The following is a 22517-nucleotide window of genomic DNA, read 5'->3' on the forward strand; positions in this document are numbered from 1 at the left end:
CTGTCTCAGGGTGTGGTCCATTCCTGATCTTGTTGAGTGCAGCTTCAGCCTGAGACCTAGTCAGTGGTCACCCATCCTTTGTACCAGCACGGGTCCATACCCTGAAGAATTCACCAAAATGGAACATTCACATTATAAAAAAATCTAACTTGTGCTCAGTTTTGTGTTGCTTTTCATTTGGAGTAACTGTTCTAATAAATGTTAAACATTACTAAACAGCAACTTGGCAACAAACATGCTATTGTTTTGAGTTCTGTCCATTTGAGGTTTTCCACAAGGTTTTACAACACTGCCATCTTCTGTCCGCCATGCCAAGTTACTCCATTGTCAAATAAAAAGTCTAAAAAGAATCTGAATCAACTCACCAGTGTTGTGAACTACGATCCTCCTGGCCGGCTTCTCGCATACCGTTACCACATGTCTAGTGGTTGGGAACCTCTGGCCTAGGTGATTGCAAGAGGAGGGTCTATGTTGATCTGTAGTGGACTGGTGAAGTTAAATCAATCAATCAGTCAAAAATCAATCAATCAAAACCCGCCGTCTCCTAGATCTAGAGCAGTGGTTCTCAACCAGTGGTCCGGAGACCACCAATGGTCCTTGATCCTAATACATCTAGTTCCAGCTAAATGATGGAGAGTTGGTAACCATATGGACCCTTATCTTTAACTTTTGAGAGCGTAAAATAAAAATGAAACCTAATTGTGTTTAACAATTATTGTTAAATATCGGCATAGCCGCATTACTTAGTTAATTTACATGAAGCCTACACAATTACAAGAATTGTTGTTTTGATCAATGTTTGCCTACAACCGCATGGAATTGTGGACAAAATCCTATCCTATGTTTTGGGTCTGAGAGGCTAAATCTCATCAAATGGTGGTCCGTGGCTCAAATGCTGAATAAATAATGGATCTTGATATGAAAAAGGTTGAAAACCACTGTCCTAGGTTTACCCAGGACAAGAGTCAGGGGAGGACATTCATATGTTCAGAGGGAGGGTCCTCATATCCTCGCTATCTCTGGTCTTAGCCCAGCTTCAGATGGCTCAGAGCAGAGCATCCATCCATCCATGCATTCTTCTGGACAATCATGCCCGGTCCGTTCTGTGCAGTCAATAGTATGTTTGGTCAGAAATACTGTTAAATTACATTGAAAATGACTAAACAACATAAATCTAGCAACAAACATGCTATTATTTTGAGTTATTTTAGACAAATTGAGGTTCACAGCCCATATTTGTTTTACAACATCGCCATCTGCTGTCTGCCTCCCCAAGTTACACATCATTGAAAAATCAACTCATCAATCAGTGTTTGGGTGTTTGACCATGTTTTGAACTATGACCTCTATTTGCCGAAGAGGAGGGGAGGAGGGGCTGTTTTCCTACTGACCTATGTAGGGAGAGATAACAGAAAAAGAAGTATCGCTTGTGTGGGACAAGTGGGACGGGATTAGCAATTTATTACTTATAGGCCAGCCCAGTCAATCTAAGATTTGACCCAAAAGAAATTGCAATAATAATCTTTTTTTTTAATGATCCTTAGGGTCATGAGTTCTATGAGCAGGGCCTGGCTGGCAGGGCCTGGCTGGAAACAAGTTCTTGAGCTTAGCCCAGATACCCTGGGTAAATATAGATTTCATTTCATTTCATTTCATTTCATCCAAATAACATATTAAAAATAGATTATGATATAAATTGTGGATCATGGTAAATTCAGGGGTTGAACGTTGGGGTACAATTGAAAACCTATACAGTAGTAGGCTATATTTCAAATTTGAATTAGCTTAGATTGACTGGCCTATTAAGTAAATGTCTTGCAATGAGGTCATTTTCGACCATAAGCCTAAAATTATGAATTATATATTCATCATGTTGTTATTAAACCCCTCTGGCGTCTCACATTTCTGGTTATGGGTGGTTATTAGGTGCTATGGCCGACTTGGGGATATTTCTCATGTTTTTTTTTTTTTTAACATGCTTAAATAAAAACCCATCTTGCACGAATTGAGAGCTTTACAATAGAAAGCCATGGGACTATTAATGCATTTGAAAACTGCTGCCTGCCAGTCACAATGTGGGACAGGGTCTCAATTTGATTGTTACATAAAATATTATTTTATGTTCTCTCAAAACAAATTAAAAACCATTTTTTTTAAAATTAAATCAAAGAAAGTTGCTTGAGACATTTCTTATATCTTGACAATTCGCTATGAACAGTAACCTAACTCAGTGCGGTTTGCACTTGCAGTGTTCATAATCCTGGAGCGCCATCTTGTGGTGGGGATAACGATTGCATGGAACAAACTGCCAGATCAGATTGCTAAAGAAGAAGAAGAAAAATAAATATTACATACGGTAGTCATATTTGTCAGGTGAAACAAACGCCAGAATCTACTGTCTACAGGACACAAGATACATGACACAAAGCCACACACACTTCTTCAAGAAACTTCCAAGACCTTTGAAGTCACGTGGCAGTTCGAATCAGCGGTCCGACATGTTAAAATTACCACCGCTGAAGTGCCCTTGAACCACTACGATGAAATGTTCAGGGCCTGGCTGGAAACAAGTTCTTGAGCTTAGCCCAGATACCCTGGGTAAATATAGTAATCATTTAATTTAATTTCATTTAATTTCATTTCATGTTGTAGTCCTTCAGGTCAAAGTGGAACCGGAAGTCACATGGTTCTGTTGTGTAGTCCTTCAGTTCAGACTTCAGAGTGGCTCCGAGGCTAGCTAGCAGCATGCTAGCGTAACGTATAGACATAAGACAACGTTGCGCGTGCGTTCACGAATTAAAACATTCCTTATTGGACTGATTGGAGGTCCAAGTGTTAAACACCAGACATGTATGACCAGGATGAAGGTAAGAAGATGATGTTTGAACCTATGGTTTGAATTTAACGAAGACGAGACGTGGTTTTTTCCTAACAGACAGTCGTACCGACTTTTAGCGATGAACTGTTAAACGCTACTGGCGCGCTCTTGAACAACTATATATACATTTTAAATCTCTTCTTACGTGATTAACTGGTCTTATTATAATAATAATTATAATAACTGCAACAGAACTGGTATGTAAACATGGGCGGTGTCGTCATTTATTGGCTGTCTAGTCATTGTTTTTGTGTGTGCAGATTTGTTGTGTTACATACACTTTGTTTTAGCCTTCAGCGTTTACATGGATGCTATCATCACTTTTGAGTGGTTTCTGTATTTGATTGTGGCGTTTTATAATGTTGTGATTTCTATGGTATTATTCCGTGCAATCGAAGTATGTACAGTATCTATCTATTCTATTGTTATGATGAATTGAACATGGTTTGAACAAGTGTAATGCTTTATGGTCTCGTCCACAGTTAACAGTCTTTGTATTGAGTTGTGCTTGACATGTAGCCTATTGTAATTCTCCAAAATACATTCTTCAATCAATCAATTCGTACGTTGTAAAGGACTTGTTGACATTATTATTTATTATTGTAATGTTAATTATTACCATTACTGTACTCCAGACATCCAGTATGATGAAGACGAGGACGAAATTACCCCAGATCTGTGGCAGGAGGCCTGCTGGATTGTCATTAGGTAACGTTATACTGTCATAACCAGTATAATACGTTATAGTGTCAATTGTTTTAAATAAGTTGCCAGATAATCACTGTGCGCACACACACACAAAACCTAGTCTTATATTCAGGCCAATAGGGTATATATATTATATATTTTTACATTAACCACTTGAATCCTAGCATATACTGAGTAGAACTTTAGCCAAAAATAGCTGATTTACAAGCTCACAACCAAAGTGGTTTGGTGTATGTAGAGGCAGTATGTGGACATCTCCAGAGTCCATACTGGCTGCATTGAATGGTCTTGATAATAACACACTGGTGATTATAGGGTGATAACATTCAAAGCGGGTGCCCTGCTTCATCTGTCTGGTTGCTGTTTTCAGCTCCTATTTTGATGAGAAAGGTCTGGTGCGTCAGCAACTGGACTCATTTGATGAGTTCATCCAGATGTCAGTCCAGAGGATCGTGGAAGACGCTCCGCCCATTGACCTGCAGGCTGAGGCCCAACACACCTCTGGAGAGGTGGAGGAACCGGTGGGTGGAGAGACTGGAGACATATGTTACTGCTAATAACGGTGCACAAACATTAGTATCGGCGCACAAACATTAGTATAGGCCCGGGGGCAAATTTACGTCCTTCTGGCAAATTCGGTTGTTTGGTCTAATTTAGAGGTGCTCTGAACGATCGGCCGATCGTCCGATTTTCACTCCAAATGACTCGATCGGTGATACATTTTTCCGATCGGGAGCGTTTACTCCGAGTAACCACTCTTTAATATGCCATTTACTGTAAGTGGTATATAAAAGTCAATCAGATATATAGTATCGTTTTGCATCTTTGTGACAGGCCTAAACATTCCTCCCCACACACAGGAACAGTTATAACGTGTGTTTGGACATAATACATTTGGAAATATTCAAATTTTCCCCAAGATCGGTATCCGTATCAGTGATCAGAATCGATCTAAATCGATTTTTACGGTCGTCTACTTTGGCTAAAGCCTGCTATAATCTAATAGTTTGTTGCTGTTGTCTCTACAGAGAAAGCTTGTTGTTATAATCAAATAGTTTATTGCTTTTGTGTCTACAGAGAAAGCCTGGTTACTTAAATAGTGTGTTTCAGCTGTCTCTAGTTTTTTTTTTGTTTATTGACAATCTTTACATGTACAGAAAACACATAATTAATTATACACCACCATCAAAAGGATAAATGCAAGTAAGCCAACGGTTTATTTCCATTGCAGTCCCTTCTCTACATAGAAAGTCTGGTATAACTAAAAGTTTGTTGCTCTTTGTCTCTCTATAGCCTCGCTACCTGTTAAAGTTTGAACAGATCTATTTGTCCAAACCAACTCACTGGGAGAGAGACGGTGCACCATCTCCCATGATGCCCAATGAAGCTCGACTACGCAACCTCACGTATGTTTAATACCTACCGTGGTGTCATGCATCTATTCCCTTTTTAGAAATGCCTCTATAATATACAAGACTACAAACTCTTGTTTATCAGTAGAGCAACACTTCTTTTAACAATTCTTTGTCCAATAGGAAGAATGTTCTCGATCAGAATTGTATCTCTTACTTTGGTGTCACCGCTGATGTTTACAAAAGGCTATTATCTTTATTTAGTTATAAAGCTACATTTATGCTTTTAGCTCTCTTCCTTCCTTTCTCAGGAATAGTTTGTCAGATGAATTCACTTATACAACTGTGGGACCAACACATAATTATAAAAATTACATTATTTTAAAGCTCTATATTCTGATAGTAATCATTGTTATACAGCAGTGGTTTTCAACCAGTGGTCCGGGGACCACCAGTGGTCCTTGAGGGGGTTCCAGGTGGTCCCCAGCTTAATGACGGAGAGTTGGTAACCAAATGGACCCTTATAGATCTTTAACTCTTGAGAAACCGTCCATTTGGTTTAATTTTATGTTCTCAACAGTTAAATTATTGTTATACATCTACATTAGTTAATTTACAAGAAGTCTACCCAATTGGAGAATGCAGAATAATTGTTATTTTGATCCAACATTTGCCTCTTATCTCTCCTATGGTACCAACATCAATACAGCATGGAATTGTGGACCAAAATCTTATCCAAGGACAACAAAAAAGTCTAGGGTCTGAGAGGTTAAATCTCATCAAACGGTGGTCCGTGGAAAACCACTGTTATATAGTATTTGATCAGTAACACGTGTCCCTGTCACTCCAGCTCAAAACAGAAAATACATTTCAGGTCGGGATACCATTTTTATCCAATCGGGGGAGAGAACTCGCTGAAGCTGATAAATGGGTTCTCTCTCCTGGGGAGACCACTGTTACAGAACAAACCTCTACAGAAATGATTACTATCACAATAGACAGCTTTAACCTTTTAACATATCGCTTACAGCACCTTTAATTGTTACTTGCAATATCTGTGGCTGTATGTAGACAGCAATTCAATATTTGTCTTTAATATAATATAATGTAATGAATTGTTTATTACAGGTACTCTGCCCCGCTGTATGTAGACATAACTAAAACCATCATTAAAGAAGGTGAAGACCAGCTTCAAACTCAACACCAGAAGACCTTCATCGGTAAAATACCCATCATGCTTCGCTCCACCTACTGCCTACTGAGTGGCCTAACGGACCGTGATCTCTGTGAGCTGAACGAGTGTCCGTTGGACCCTGGAGGTTACTTCATTATCAATGGCTCAGAGAAGGTAATCCACACCTCACAGGTTCAATTCCCAGTGTGTACAGTCACGCACCGGCCATTGTATTATAGGTACGCATGTCCCAACTGCGTGCTTTCTATGTCAGCTGATTACTTCTCAGTGACTCTTCTCGATGCATTCAGGGATGCACGCATTGGCCAAGACGATATGCTGCAGTTCAAACCATTGATTCTAAATTTGTAGAATCAGCCTCGGGTCTTAATGGGTTAACCCATTTAGACCTGAGGATGTATCTGCGTCACCTTATAGCTTTTAACCACTTTAACCATTATTTTTTAACTTTAGCTGTTGACTACGAGCTTGTAGAACTTCTATTTTTGAAGAATCGTGAAAATGTGTGCAAATCTTTGAATATATGTTCGTTCACAGCGAATGTTTTTAACTCAAATATTTGCTTTTGGGAGATCCCTGGAACAATATATTTTCAGATGAGGGGGGTCTGCGGCAGAATACATATAATTCTGGGGGTCCCTGACATGAAATAGTTTGAAAACTAGTTAGAAACATTTAGAAGTCATTGTTTAGAATCAGATCTTCAGGTCTTAATGGGTGAATCATTTCATTTGTATTTATTTTTTGGTGTCTAGGTGCTGATTGCCCAGGAGAAGATGGCCACCAACACAGTGTATGTGTTTGCTAAAAAGGACAGTAAATATGCGTACACCGGGGAGTGCCGCTCCTGTCTAGAGAACTCCTCCAGACCCACCAGCTCCATCTGGGTCAGCATGATGGCCAGAGGAGGACAGGTACTCTCTACGCATCACTTACAACAATGGTTCTGTTGAACACAAATAGCGTTGATTTTGACAGCAAAATTTGATTTTAGTTTTTGTCATAGTCTTTGGAATTAAACTGAATTTAGTTTTTTGTCATATTTTAGTCATCTGAAATATATTTGTGTTAGTGTAATTTTAGTTGACTAAATATCACAACATTTTTGTCAACTAAAGGTACAGTTGATTTAGTTGACTAGAATGTATTTTGGCGGGCCTTGATGGCGTCGTAATGGCTGATAACGGCTTTGTTTGAACATCCTGTTCGAAGCAGCCGCAGAAATTGGTAGCTCAAAATCTAATAATTAAAAGCCCTGAGATATACTAGCTGCAGTATATTTATGTTTGTGCATATTTATGTATGGTCGATCACCAGGGTGTGAAGAAGAGTGCTATTGGCCAGAGGATCGTCTCAACGCTTCCTTACATCAGACAGGAAGTTCCCATCATCATCGTGTTCCGAGCGCTGGGCTTTGTGTCGGACAGAGACATCCTGGAACACATCATCTATGACTTTGATGACCCGGAGATGATGGAAATGGTAAAGATCTGCCCTGTGCTGCGTTGTAATGTTGTAAAACAGTGGTAAATATCTGCCCTGTGCTGCGTTGTAATGTTGTAAAACAGTGGTTCTCAAACTATTTCATGTCAAGGACCCCCAAAATTAGCCTGCGGACCCCCATTTGAAAATATATGCCAAAGAAGAGAAGGACATTTTTACGGCTCTAGCAGTGATTCTCAACTACGGTCCCCTATTTAATGGCATTTCTATCTCTGGGAACCTAATGTATATTGTAAAATCACTGTTAATTTAACTCTGCGTGTACAAAAGGGAACCAAATGGACCCATTATCCATTTTTACACTCTTACAGACCCATAAGGTTCCACTTGGTTCCCAACTATCATTTAGCTGGGAACCGCCTGGAACTCCCTCAAGGACGCCTAGGGGTCCCCGAACCCCACTTTGGGAGCCACTGTTGTAAAAGATGATCTGCCCTGTCTGTGTAATGTAATGCAAATATAATTAATGATAAAAACATGTTGAAATATTGAGAAACAAGGTTTCTACCTGACGGAGACAATATTGTCATTGACTAGTAATGCTACTAAAAGACAGAGACAGCAGAGATATTTATACTCTGTATATTTGTTATCGAGGTGAGCCAGTTTCTAAAATGTGGATTTGTCTTGTTGTGTTTATTAGGTGAAACCCTCCCTAGATGAGGCCTTTGTGATCCAGGAACAGAACGTGGCTCTGAACTTCATCGGGTCGAGAGGAGCCAAGCCTGGTGTTACAAAGGAGAGGAGGATTAAATACGCCAAAGAGGTTCTCCAGAAGGAGGTCCTGCCACACGTTGGAGTCAGTGACTTCTGTGAGACAAAGAAGGCTTATTTTCTAGGGTAAGAAACAAGAAAGAAAGTGGTGGGCCTGGGCCGTGGCTCAGCGGTCCAGGCACCTTGGCTGGTAATCCAGTCTGGCAGTGTGCCTCCCATCTTTCTCTCCCCATTTCCTGTCAGCCTACTGTCTATCCTTCCATAAAAAAATAAATAAAATAAAGGCGAAAGGCACAAAAAACATCTTTAAAAATAAAGAAAGAAAGTGGTGGTATAGACATCGTTTTTGTTTTATGAACTTAAATTCACCTTCTGCCCTTATTTAACCACTTTCAACCGGCATCCCTATAGAGCGTCGCAGTTCCGCCCCTACCAGGGCCCAGGAAATTATTCTCCGTTCATTTTCCTCATAGACATTTCAGAAAGTATTTATTTAAAGACGTTTACGCCGCGGACAAAGCCAACTCTTGTCGTGACAAATCATGACAACAAACACAATTTTTCGGGCCAAACAAAGAATTAGAAAGTATAAAAAAACGGCAGGTTACAACACTTTTTTTGTTGTTTTTCTTCTATGTAATTATTTGTTTGGTCCAAAATATTGTGTGTGTTGTCATGATTTGTCACGACTCGAGTTGGCTTCGTACGACGCTTAAAAGGTCTTTAAATAAATACTTTTTGAAATGTCTATGGGGAAAATGCATTGTGATTCATTTCCTGGGCCTGGCGTCGTCATGAAAGGGGGCGGGACTGCGACGCTCTATTATGGACATGTAGGCAAAAAATTGAATCAAATAATCCAAATTTGTATGATTGTATGATTATTTCCTTGTATATTATTTACGCACTATTTTTGAGTTTCTTTGAATGGGGCTTAAGTGGTTAACATCTCAGCCTGACTTTAATTTGTTATTTACCCTAACTACGGTAGCCGTAAACTGACCCATATCGGAGTTAAGGAGCTCAGTATTTGCTCAGTATTGATGTTAATGTTTAATATTGTGTTATTGTTTTATTAAGGTACATGGTACACAGACTCCTCCTGGCTGCTCTCGGCAGAAGAGAACTGGATGACAGAGATCACTACGGCAACAAGAGGCTGGATCTAGCCGGACCACTATTGGCTTTCCTCTTCAGAGGGTGAGACTTATTTTATGTCTGTCAACATAATGTCCTGACAAAACACCTTATCAAAATGAATAATATTTTATTCCGACTGCCGACTTCAGTGTTAATCTCAATTGAAAGGCACAATTATTGTTCTTTATTATGTAATAAGACCTGAGCATCATGGTTTATTTAATAATTATGTATATTGTCTTTTGTTTTGTTTTTATCTAGTATGTTTAAGAACCTGCTGAAGGAAATCAGGATTTATGCCCAGAAGTTCATTGACAGAGGAAAAGACTTCAACCTGGAATTGGCCATCAAAACCAGAATCATCTCTGATGGTCTGAAGTATTCTCTGGCTACTGGCAACTGGGGAGATGTCAAGAAAGCTCACCAGGCCAGAGCTGGAGTGTCCCAGGTCAGAAACCCTTTAATTATGTTAATTACCCTGCCTACAGTGAATGTGTGAAAGGGTATTATAATCACTCCTATTTTTCGCTATTTGAAAATGTTTGGAATTTGTGGAACATTTCACATATAAGGGTGACCCCGCTGGAGATATGATCTCCGACAATGGCCTGGAGCCAGTACAGGTGTTAAGTATCTGGTCCTGGGTACCTGTCATAACGTCTCTGTCGGGTGGAAACCTCATATGTCTGAAAACAAGTTACTACTTGCGGATCTGCCCAAAATGAAAGTGGTTACTTCACGTACAGCTAGTGTCGTGTCATGCTCCACCTCCCGCCACCCTGTCTCAATTCATTAATCTGTTATATTTTGATTAACGGATTTGATTTGATTTTGTTGTAATTAATATTCTATTATTTTAAGGTGTTGAACCGGCTCACCTTTGCTTCCACCCTCTCTCACCTTCGGAGAGTCAACTCCCCTATTGGCCGAGACGGAAAACTGGCCAAACCACGTCAGCTCCACAACACACTGTGGGGAATGGTGTGTCCGGCTGAGACCCCTGAGGTGAGCCTCACGCACAGCTACACCAGTATAGTACACAACTACATTTAAACTTTAATCTGCAACAGTGGTTCTCAAACACTTTCTTGTCAAGGATCCCCAAATTGTTGGTTGGCCATGGACACTCATTTGAAAAGAGTTAGTGCCAAGGATTCCCAATGAGAAAACAATTGTCCAAACAAAAGAAAATGGAAATGGCAGATCTACAAACTAACATCTTCTAGATCTGCTATTTTTGAATAGTCAAAACTGTTCTCATTTTCCGTGGGACCCCCTGAAGTCCCTCAAGGACTCATGGCGGTCGCTGGACTTCACTTTGAGTACCAGAAATGTACAACACAAACCAGTGAAACCACAAAAACGTGGAAAAGGAGAAGGTGCTTAAATACTCGATGCAATTATATATATTTTTCCTGTGGATTGTAGGGACATGCTGTAGGCCTTGTGAAGAACCTAGCTCTGATGGCCTACATCTCAGTAGGATCTCAGCCATCTCCCATCCTGGAGTTTTTAGAGGAGTGGAGCATGGAGAACCTTGAAGAAATATCACCTGCTGCTATCGCTGAGTATGGCCCTGTCTGTCTACTTGTCTAGTTGGCCATTTTAGCAGCCTGTAATGACGTTAACGTTTTTAACTGATCGTTGCCAACAGATTGTTTTTTGTTGCTCTCATGTTGATCCTAACTCATTTGTTAGCTCTGCATCATTACAAATGAAGGTCTACCTCAATACAATGATCTCTAAAGGTTGAATGAATGTCCAACAATGTTAATTTAGCTATGGTAGTGGAACCAAGTGGACCCGTACAAGAGTTGAATTAACACAGAAGGTTTTACTGTGTAGCACTGACACTCCACCTGAAATTATAATCATCACAGATGAAACAAAATTATTTTTTATGTTCCACAGTGAAGGGGATAGTTTCTTGTCTAGTCAAGTGCTTTAATAGTATTTTGTGTGTTTCTAACGATATGAAATGTTTTCCCGTCTCCAGTGCGACCAAGATCTTTGTGAATGGATGTTGGGTTGGCATCCATAAAGACCCAGAGCAGTTGATGAACACACTGAGGAAACTGAGAAGGCAAATGGACATCATTGTGTCTGAGGTAAAACATCAGCTATATCCTGGCCTATAATATAAACCAGGCACTGTAATAGGAGGCAGCACATATCTAAGGTTACATAATCATCATCATCATTATTCATATTATTGCTGTTACGGAGAGAGGTAAGGATGTGCCTGTGTATACATACAGTCACCCCCTGTTGGCCTACTACAGTACTGTCCTTAATGATTTAATAATTACATTAAGAATCAATTATAAATACTAATTGTGAAATATTTGTAGGTGTCTATGATCAGAGACATCAGAGAAAGGGAGATCAGGATCTATACAGACGCTGGTAGGATCTGTCGCCCCCTTTTGATCGTGGAGAAACAGAAACTGTTGCTGAAGAGGCGTCACATCGATCAACTGAAAGAGAGAGAGTACAACAACTACAGGTAAGTTGACCATTAAATGGTAAATGGTGCATTTATATAGCGCTTTTATCCAAATGGCTTTACATAGATTGTGCATTACATTCACCCATTCATACACCGATGGTGGAGGAAACCATGCAAGGCACCAACCTGCACATCGGGAGCAATTAGGGGTTCAGAGTCTTGCTCAGAGACACTTTGACACCAACTCTGGGGGAGCCTGGGATCGAACTGGGAACCTTGTGGTACCCATCTGGCTGCTCTACCGGCCACTCTACCAGGAACTCTACCCCTGAGCCACTCCTGCCCGATTAACTGTTGCACACCTATTAATCCCAAACCACACCAATGGGTTGCCATGCAACTCCTTACAACCAAACGGTTGTGAGTAGATGCATGGCGAGCCATTGGTGTGGTTTTGAGCCATTGAATTGAACCAGTTGAATCACTTGGGTCGACGTGCAACAGGACATATCACACCGCTGGGACCAACGCTAAAACCGCCTCGACCCTTTGGTGTGGTTTGGGCTTGCAATGTGTACTAATAAATAATTTTGTGATGTGTGCAGTTGGCAGGATCTGGTGGCCAGCGGTGTTGTGGAGTACATTGACACATTGGAGGAGGAGACTGTGATGTTGGCCATGACCCCTGATGACCTCCAGGAGAAAGGTGTAGCTTACTGCTCCACCTACACCCACTGTGAGATCCACCCGTCCATGATCCTGGGAGTCTGCGCTTCCATTATACCCTTCCCTGATCACAACCAGGTGACCTATGTCCTCTAGACCATAATACTAACCTACTACTGCTGCACAACTAATCAAAGAAATGATTGCGATCTAGATTCAGACACCTATGCAATCTCATTTTGTGAAGAATCATGCAGCACTAGTTGGCTGTCCAATTCATTTTCGTTACTCTTGTGTTTTTTTGCTACGAGAGTGAGAATTGTACAGCAACTACAGACTAAATATTTTCATGGAAAAAATGAGAATCGTGTGAGAATCGTGATTTCAATTCTTGTGGAGGAGAATTGAGATTTACATTTGAGCAAGAATCGTGCAGCACTACCCCCTACCCTGAACCCTAAAACTTACCATCATGTTGAAGATAGCGGATCTACAAGCTCACAACACACTGACACGTTGTGAGCTTGTAGATCTTCTGTATTAATTTGGAATAGTTCATTGATTGTAATCGAGGCAAAAGTTTGAAAAAGTTTTAAAGTTTTAAGTCATATTGCCCTGGCCCTACAGTCAGATATGTTTATGTTGTTACATGAGTTTATGTTGTGTGGTGTTATATTATGATATTTTGTGTCTGTTTAGTCTCCCAGGAACACATACCAGTCGGCTATGGGGAAACAGGCGATGGGAGTTTACATCACCAACTTCCATGTTCGTATGGACACTTTAGCCCACGTGCTGTATTACCCCCAGAAGCCCCTTGTCACGACCAGATCTATGGAGTACCTCCGCTTCAGAGAACTGCCTGCCGGTACGACACACGTTAAGAAAAATAAAATATGTATACACACGTCATGCATGTAATAATATGGCCCATGTTGGTTTTCTTTATTGACTTAATTGATAATCTTGATGTTTCAGGTATCAACTCCATTGTTGCCATTGCGTCATACACCGGTTACAACCAGGAAGATTCTGTCATTATGAACCGCTCGGCTGTTGACCGAGGATTCTTTAGGTTGGATATTTTGCATTTTGCACAAATATGATTATTTTATATGAAATGGTCTTTTAAATGTTTTCGTTTTTGTCATTGTTTTGTAATTGAATGTGTCTGTGTTGTAAGGGTACAAAGTGATTTGTAAGGTGGGATTTTGTGTTCCAGGTCCGTGTTCTATCGGTCCTACAAGGAACAGGAGTCAAAGAAAGGCTTTGACCAGGAGGAGATCTTTGAGAAACCCACCAGGGAGACGTGCCAGGGTATGTCGTCTGCTGATCTGTTAGCTGATGCTAAACTTTATCCATAAACCTAATGCCCATCTCTAACCTCATGTATGAACCCATTTATAACTTTATACCTATACCTAAACCTAACAACCTATAACCTGCAGCCATTTATAACTTATCCTTAAAGATCTCTAACATGAGGTCTAACAATAAGTTAAACCTAAACTATCTCTAACCATAGCATGTGCATACGCTGTGTGTGTGAAGATTTGATGCTATAGCTGCGGTTCTTTCTGTACTTCACCCTTTTAAAGTAGTAAAGGCGCTATACATATATTGCACTTTTACCTTAGCACTAGGTATACTCTTGGTTGCTTGTTTTTGCAGAAAATGCACTAAAGACTTCTGGTGATTAGTAGTTTTTGTTCCCTACCTATGTTGAATACACTTATTGTAAGTCGCTTTGGATAAAAGCGTCTGCTAAATGACTGTAATGTAATGTAATGTAATGTATACACAGTTTACACACACAATCACACATAGCTCATGACACCCATAATTAGGCATGTCCCGATACCGATACTTGTATCGGAATGCCCTCCGATATGCTCTTATTTGGTCATATCGGAATCGGCAAGTACGCCCCGCACCAATCCGATACCACATTTTATTTAATCACGTGATGCGCGCAGCACGGTGAGACGGGGCCGCCGGTATTGAAAACGCGCATCTCCAGCCCAGAGCCTTAGAAATGCTCCAGCCGTAGGTGTGAACGGCTTTGCCGACGTGCGAATGGGGGACAATTTAAAACAAAGGCGCCTTGCTGTAGTTTGCGACTAACAGAAATGTGCATGCACAACTTCACAAGGGCTGCCAAGTAGGCTATATTTTGTTGTTTTTCTTTCTCCCCCTCTCTTCGAAGTTAGACTGGACAAATAAGCTCTAAACTGACTGACTGGGACACGGTGGACTGACGCTCATATAGTAACTTGCTCCGTGGGTGGAACGGGTGGAAAAGTTTGGTTTATTTTAAAAGACAAGAGGGGAGCTAAATGCAATAATTAGCCTAGCATGTAATAATAATCTAGCTCCTTCTAAAGCTATATGGACCAGATCAATAATCATAACCATTATAAAGACCAAAGAAACTGTGGTTGTAACTTGTTGTGAACATTTAGGCTTGTATGAATTGAATGAATAACATCCCATCGTTTTTCAACCAGCTGTCCTCTCCTCCGTGCCTGTATAACTCCATCAGTGAGGCAGTGTAGACTTGTAACTTTGACAACAGCTGTTGTGAATTTTGGCCAATCAGAACGGCAACAAAAAAATCACACCTGTGTGAAGTGAGGGGCGCTAATATATTAAAGTCTACTCATGTTGATTAGGTGATGTAATGGTGATTATGATGTAACATGTCTATTTGCTCAGACACTATGACATAAAATTGTCAATGAGAATTAAATATTTTTGTAGGACGGAAATCTACACTAATAGCTGAATATAGGAGGGCATATATAGGGGTGCATTTCATTTTGAAAAAAATGCCTTATTGCGAGTGTGTGAGAAAGTGAGAGAGTTAAAGTTCCAGTTTTGCACAGCATGATGGTAGCATAATTGTAGCTCACATCTGTGGAAAAATAAATAATAAATAAATCCTTATGAGGAATAACTTTGCCTCCTGTGTGATATAGCTGAATATTAACATTGTATTTTAACATTAATGCTGGACATGTTTTCTGAGGTGGTACTTGGTTAAAAAAGGTTGAGAACCACTGCTGTACAGCTGCTTAAATTGTGCTGCCTACCTACTTGTTTGAAGTGAACTTAAGTTACAGACAGTACTTTACACTTTTTTTAAAAAGCACTCTGGTATCGGTATCGGTATCGGCTAACACAGAAATTGTTGGATCGGAATCGGATCGGAAACGAAAAAAGGGTATCGGGACATCACTACCCATAATCCCACATAATAAATACACCATGCTACATTATGGCATGAATTATACCTTACACATTTACTTATGGTGGTCAGAGTTAGACTCACCTCTCCTGCTTTTCCCCCAGGCATGAGACATGCCATCTACGACAAGCTAGACGACGACGGGCTGATAGCTCCAGGGGTTCGAGTCTCCGGAGAAGACGTGATCATTGGGAAAACAGTTACCCTGCCGGAGAACGACGACGAACTGGACAGCACCAACCGCCGCTACACCAAGAGAGACTGCAGCACTTTCCTCCGAACCAGCGAGACTGGCATCGTAGACCAGGTCATGGTCACTCTCAACCAGGAGGGATACAAGTTCTGTAAGATCAGGGTGAGTCTTCGGCTGACCTCTGATTTCTGGAGCCCAAACTCTGAGGCCTAACCATGAACTGGCCCCATCACGTGTTGTCCACTCTGCTGTCTAATGTCTTAAAGTTTCACTAATTAATGTCTTCTGTTTGCAGGTTCGATCTGTTCGAATTCCACAGATTGGAGACAAGTTTGCCAGTCGACACGGACAAAAGGGAACCTGTGGAATACAGTACAGACAGGAGGTAATACACAACAGAACTATTATACTACTGAAAAACTGTATATTACTGCTGTAGTGCAGATGGAAGGTAATGCTTGCCTGGTCCAATAAATCGGCCACCGATTTGTACCAAATTACTTGGTGGACGTAGTTTCCAAATTGCCGGATATCTTAAACCAATCAATGGCGGCAATAGTTATAACTACAAAGTGATTTGTGTGCTCCCTGCTGTGTGTGAACATCACATAGCAATGAGAAACATTAAACTGGGACTTCTTAACACAAAATACTTATTGAAACATAACAGTTTATTCCATATTTTGCATATAAGATCAAATTAAATGTGTGCCTTATGTCTGATGGAAGAATGTTTGGATGTCCTAGGAATGAGTTGTGTTTAATGGGCTACGATTCTATTTAACTGAAAACAATTGATTCTGTATGTGAAAGAAATTCAAACCGCAGTCTATTTTATTTGTATTATTCTGTTCAGTCATGAACATCCATAGTTAAATCGTTTTATTGGCTCTTTAACATTAGTTGCAATAATCAAACCAGAACTAACACATGACAGGTGTAGTAATAGTAACGGTATTAATCCTTCTTGTTGTTGTGTATTTTAGGACATGCCGTTTACATGTGAAGGAATCACTCCTGACATCATCATAAACCCTCACGCCATCCCGTCTCGTATGACGGTCGGCCATTTAATCGAGTGTCTGCAGGGAAAGGTATGATTGACATTTGAATCATTTACTGTGTGTTCACAAGGTTACAATCAACCAATAGCATAGGTTCCTTGAGGGAGTTCCAGGGGGTCTCCAGCTAAATGATAGTTAGGAACCAAATGAACCCTTATGGGTCTGTAACTCTGAGTGTACAAATGGAATAGGGTCCATTTGGTTCCATTTGTACACTCTCAGAGTTAAATGAACGTTGATTTTACAATATAAATTGGGGTCCCAAAGATAGGAATGCATTTAATGGGGGTCCATAGACGAATGCATGTCAAACTGGGGGTGCTTGAAATTTAAATGGTTGAGAATCACTGCTAGAGCCGTAAAAATCTTCTCTTATGGGGGGTCCCTGGCATATCTCTTCAAATGGGGGTCCGCGGGCTAATTGGTGTCAAATTGGGGGTCCTTGACATGAAAAAGTTTGGGAACCACTCACACCGGTATAGGTGTTACAAGGATCAGAGTTATAGAGGAGACACCGGTATAGGTGTTACAAGGATCAGAGTTATAGAGGAGACACAATTTTCCTGTGATTTTAAAAAGGAGCTAGTGACTGAACTTGATTAGAGAGAGCAATGTGAAAAGTAAATATATCTGGATTATTCACCTATTTTTTTATATTAGTATAGTGTAGTACAATGGTTCTCAACTTTTTGTGGATCAGTGGCACACTTGAAAATCATTCACGGCCTCGTGCATTTTCAGAGCAAATTCCTATATATCAAAATGAAAACTAACTTCAAGGTTTTACGAAAACATCAAAAACGTAGTGGCTTGCCAATTATTCTCCACTTGCAAATACCTTCGTTTCCCACTCCTTGAGAACCACTGGTGTAGTACTAGAAGTATCGTCAACATCACTATTATCAGTATAATAATAATTTGTTTTATATTGTAGGTGTCGGCTAATAAAGGAGAGATTGGCGACGCCACTCCATTTAACGATGCCGTTAATGTCCAGAAAGTTTCCAACCTGCTGTCAGAGTACGGCTATCACCTGAGAGGAAATGAGGTACCGTCTCTTACCTGTTTGTTTTTTGTAATCTGTTTCTAGATTGTTAATAATAAATATATAGTTATAAATGATGACTAGTCATAATACTTAACAAGTTTCCTTTGCTAGATCAAATACATTGAGATGAATTGATGATCTCTCTCTCTCCCTTCAGGTGTTGTATAACGGTTTTACAGGTCGTAAACTGACGTCTCAGATATTCATCGGTCCAACGTACTATCAACGTCTCAAACACATGGTGGATGACAAGATCCACTCCAGAGCCAGAGGACCCGTCCAGATCCTCAACAGACAACCAATGGAGGGAAGATCACGGTAAATTACTAAAGGGGGTCTCTTCCAGCGTCACTTTTGGTCTTAAAGGGACATTCCACTCATTTTCAACATTTTACTATGCCATTATTTATACCTTAGAGCTGTTGTGTGGAAATAATAAAAAAGTCCCCCCTTTCTGTGTTTCCTAGAACTAGAGGTCTGTTTCACCATGTTAATGATTTTTTTCATTATTGCCACACAACAGCTCTAAGGTATATTAATGACATAGTAAAATGTTGAAAATGGGTGGTTTTCCCCTTTAACCACTTCTCAACCCAGTGTCCCTGTTTTGGACATGTCATTCTTTTCATCATAGCTTGTAAATTGGTTTATGTCCAATTGAGTATAAAATGGGGGTTAAGCGGTTAACGTGAATTATCCACAACCTTCAAGTAATGCCAAAATGAATAGAAATAATAACTTAACATATTTATAACAACCTCAGGCTATAATCTACAACCTATAAGCTTTATATCGTTGCTGTCCGGCCGAAACCTTGTACCTCTCTGTATTTCAACTTGTGATGTTTCGTTGTAAATTAATACGTAACTTCATCATACAAGAATGTCACGCAAAAGTAGTGAAAAAGAAACACTTTGAACCACAAATTGAGGTGTTTAGGACTTACAAGGTTTCCAGACTAATCTTCCTGACTGTTTTTGTTTTCTGGTGACCGTCCTTCATTTCTCTGACCTTGACCTTTTGTGTTGTCACAGCGACGGAGGCCTTCGGTTCGGGGAGATGGAGCGTGATTGTCAGATCGCTCACGGAGCTGCTCAGTTCCTGAGAGAACGTCTGTTTGAAGCTTCGGATCCGTACCAGGTCCACGTCTGTAACCTGTGTGGTCTCATGGCCATCGCCAACACCAGAACACACACCTATGAATGTAGAGGGTGTCGCAACAAGACACAGGTAAATGCGCACACACACACACGCACACGCACACGCACACACACACACACACACACACAAAAGAGACACAGAGGTAGCTCCCGGATTCAAAGGTATAATAACAACGTATAGGTTGCACTTGCACCAGGTCTAAATGGGTTAACATACAGTACTACCGTTATAGCTAACAATTATTTAGTTCACAGCTTTCTTACCGTCCCCACAGATAATGCCCACAAAGGTCCCGTGGCAATTGAAGTGTGTGTGTGTGTGTGTGTGTGTGTGTGTGTGTGTGTGTGTGTGTGTGTGTGTGTGTGTGTGTGTGTGTGTGTGTGTGTGTGTGTGTGTGTGTGTGTGTGTGTGTGTGTGTGTGTGTGTGTGTGTGTGTGTGTGTGTGTGTGTGTGTGTGTGTGTGTGTGTGTGTGTTTGTGTTTTCTGGGCAGACCCATTCTACTCTCTACAGTCTACTCTAACCCTGTATAGTAAAATATTGATTGATATCATATTTGTACCCGGAAGTTATGCAGGAACGCCTACTGAGTGGCAAAAAAAACGACTTTCTGGCCTTGACAGCCCATTCATCCGAACAGAAAAGTTATATTTGATTGCATTAAATGATGTTAAACGACATTAAACTCTGTAAAACTCTGTACCTCTGTTGTATTCTATTCTCCTGTGTTCTGCTCGATTTTAGTCTATTCTATAATTATTCTGTTCTGTTGTTTAGATCTCTCTGGTTCGGATGCCATACGCCTGTAAACTTCTGTTCCAGGAGCTGATGTCAATGAGCATCGCTCCACGGATGATGACCAGCTAGGAAAACTTCATTTCTCCTGTCTTCCTAGAAGAACTTCATCTTCCTGAAACAGATGACTGTTTAAAACTTTTTTCCCAACCTTCCCATTGTCAGTAGTAATTGTGTTACATTGAGTTTTCACACTATTATCCCAGAAAGCTAATTAAACTTGACACTTTTGTCAACGATCTCCCCATTTCGAGATATTTTTGTAAGAATGACTGAAAAGTCTGTGGGGGGGAAAAAGATTTTTTTTACTTGACCTATTTGGGATGACAAGATGACAAGGAAAATAATTGATTATCACAAATAAAACTAAAGTGTAGAGAACAAAAGCATCTAATTTTGATTTATTGTTATCTATGTTTGTAAACGTGAATAAACATTCTTTGCCATCTGATTGTTTTCTTCCTGTAATGAAGTTTCTTTGGGGTTTCCATTTCACTATATTTGAAATGGGGCTTAAGTGGGATTCATAATTCATAGAAATGTATTGGAGTCAAAACTACAATATTTGTCTTTGAAATGTAGTGGAGTCAAAAGTACAATATTTGTCTTTGAAATATAGTGGCGTGAAGTATATCTCAAATGTAAATGTAAATACGCATATGACTAAAGGGCCTTGCAAACGTGAAGCGAGGAACGCAGGCGTTAATAATACACTTACTTACGTCTAATGTTCTCATTGACCCCCATTCTAAATTTCTCAAATTTGATGAAACATTTCAAAAATTCATTTTCAGGCAAACATGTCCACCATAAGATGAACCTAAATGGGCTTGAATGGGTTTTCTAGGTGTAAGTATGTAGGACTAGTAGCATGCCAAAGTTTGTGCTATTGCCATTGAGAATGCATTGGGCGTTAAATTCATCATTTATAGCCCATGGTCTCGGACGGCATACTATAGCATGCTGTTTTTCATCATTTTTGAGGATTTGAAAAAAATACAAAAATCACTCCGAGACCATGGACTATAGCCCATGGTCTCGAACAGGCATACTATAGCATGCTGTTTTTCATCATTTTTGAGCATTTGAAAAAAATCACACCCGTGTGAACTGAGTGGTGTAAGGTTTTATATAGCATGATCAGCTGTGGTCTGACGTAATGAAATCACACCCGGATGTGATTTCACAACTGGCTTTTTTTGTGCAGAGAAAATGACCATGGTTGCTACGGTCATCCAGTTCACCCGGGTGTGATTTAATTACGTCAGAAATTATTTTGAACATAGCAACCATGCTCATTTTTTTCTGCACACAAAAGCCAGTTGTAGGAGTGGTTTACACCACTCAAAAAGACAAATCACTCCGAGACCATGGACTATAGCCCATGGTCTCGGAGTGATTTTCGTCTTTTTTTCAAATCCTCGTTTTTCATCATTTATAGCCCATGGTCTCGGACGGCATACTATAGCATGCTGTTTTTCATCATTTTTGAGGATTTGAAAAAAATACGAAAATCACTCCAAGACCATGGACTATAGCCCATGGTCTCTGAGTGAATTTCGTCTCTTTTTCAAATCCTCGGTTTTCATCATTTTTGACCATGGGTTATAGCCCATGGTCTCAGACGGCATATTATAACACACCGTTTTTCATCATTTTTGAGGATTTGAAAAAATGACTTGCCATTGAGAATGCATTCAGCGTTTAAGTTAAACTCAAACTACAAAACATTTCAAAGTAAAAAGTTCCAGCATGTGTCTCCACAGTAAGCTGAATTATAAAAAGTGTGAATGGAGTTTCTAGGTGAAAGTGACTTTTTGACGTGCCATAGAGCTGCCTTTGGGCCCCATTATAAATGTCTCAAATTTGAAAGCACTATATTTCTAAAACTATGAAACATTACAAAGATTCCTTTTCAGGCAAACATGTCCACCGTAAGATGCACCTAAATAGGTTTGAATGGGGTTTCTAGGTGTAAGTATGTAGGACTAGTAGCATGCCAAAGTTTGTGCTATTGCCATTGAGAATGCATTGGGCGTTTAAGTTAAATAACTCTACAATCTACCTTTTGGGCACCCCTGTACTATAGCATGCCGTTTTCCATCATTTTTGAGGATTTGAAAAAAAGAGGAAAATGACTCCGAGACGATGGGCTATAGCCCATGGTCTCGGAGTGATTTTCATCTTTCTTTCAAATCTTCGTTTTTCATCATTTTTGACCATGGGCTATAGCCCATATCGGACAGCATACTATAGCATGCCGTTTCCGTCATTTTTGAAAAAAAGACGAAAATGACTCCGAGACGATGGGCTATAGCCTATGGTCTCGGAGTGATTTTCGTCTTTTTTTCAAATCCTCGTTTTTCATCATTTTTGACCATGAGCTATAGCCCATATCGGACGGCA

At 40.2% G+C, this 22517-nt stretch overlaps 2 protein-coding genes across 2 annotated transcripts in view; both read left to right on the plus strand.

Annotated features, from left to right (window-relative positions):
• The first annotated feature begins 2640 nt into the window (after positions 1–2640).
• Positions 2641–22517, plus strand: part of elp1 (elongator acetyltransferase complex subunit 1) — a 226919-nt gene continuing 207042 nt past the window's right edge. Inside the window, exon 1 of the mRNA XM_079507968.1 lies at positions 2641–2652. The gene's annotated coding sequence lies outside the window, so the exon portion shown is untranslated. The remainder of the gene's footprint in view (positions 2653–22517) is intronic.
• polr2b (RNA polymerase II subunit B) lies at positions 2680–20562 on the plus strand. The gene is made up of 25 exons (XM_079507978.1): positions 2680–2867; positions 3514–3586; positions 3957–4107; positions 4880–4992; positions 6067–6286; positions 6889–7047; positions 7451–7615; positions 8280–8476; positions 9431–9550; positions 9752–9938; positions 10352–10495; positions 10919–11058; positions 11487–11598; positions 11842–11996; positions 12545–12743; positions 13305–13473; positions 13584–13680; positions 13828–13922; positions 15957–16207; positions 16341–16430; positions 17032–17139; positions 18044–18157; positions 18315–18475; positions 19192–19387; positions 20094–20562. Exons 1-25 carry the CDS (start codon positions 2849–2851, stop codon positions 20181–20183), a joined length of 3525 nt encoding a protein of 1174 aa, XP_079364104.1. The 5' UTR covers positions 2680–2848; the 3' UTR covers positions 20184–20562.

Source organism: Electrona antarctica (assembly GCF_951216825.1).
Source record: "Electrona antarctica genome assembly, chromosome: 1".
Lineage (NCBI taxonomy): Eukaryota > Metazoa > Chordata > Actinopteri > Myctophiformes > Myctophidae > Electrona > Electrona antarctica.

Excerpts from the sequence above, each read along its gene's own strand:
- polr2b (XM_079507978.1), top strand. Across the intron at positions 4,108-4,879 it reads CTGGAGAGGTGGAGGAACCG|CCTCGCTACCTGTTAAAGTT; the intron begins GTGGGTGGAGAG and ends GTCTCTCTATAG. Across the intron at positions 18,158-18,314 it reads ATCACCTGAGAGGAAATGAG|GTGTTGTATAACGGTTTTAC; the intron begins GTACCGTCTCTT and ends CTCTCCCTTCAG.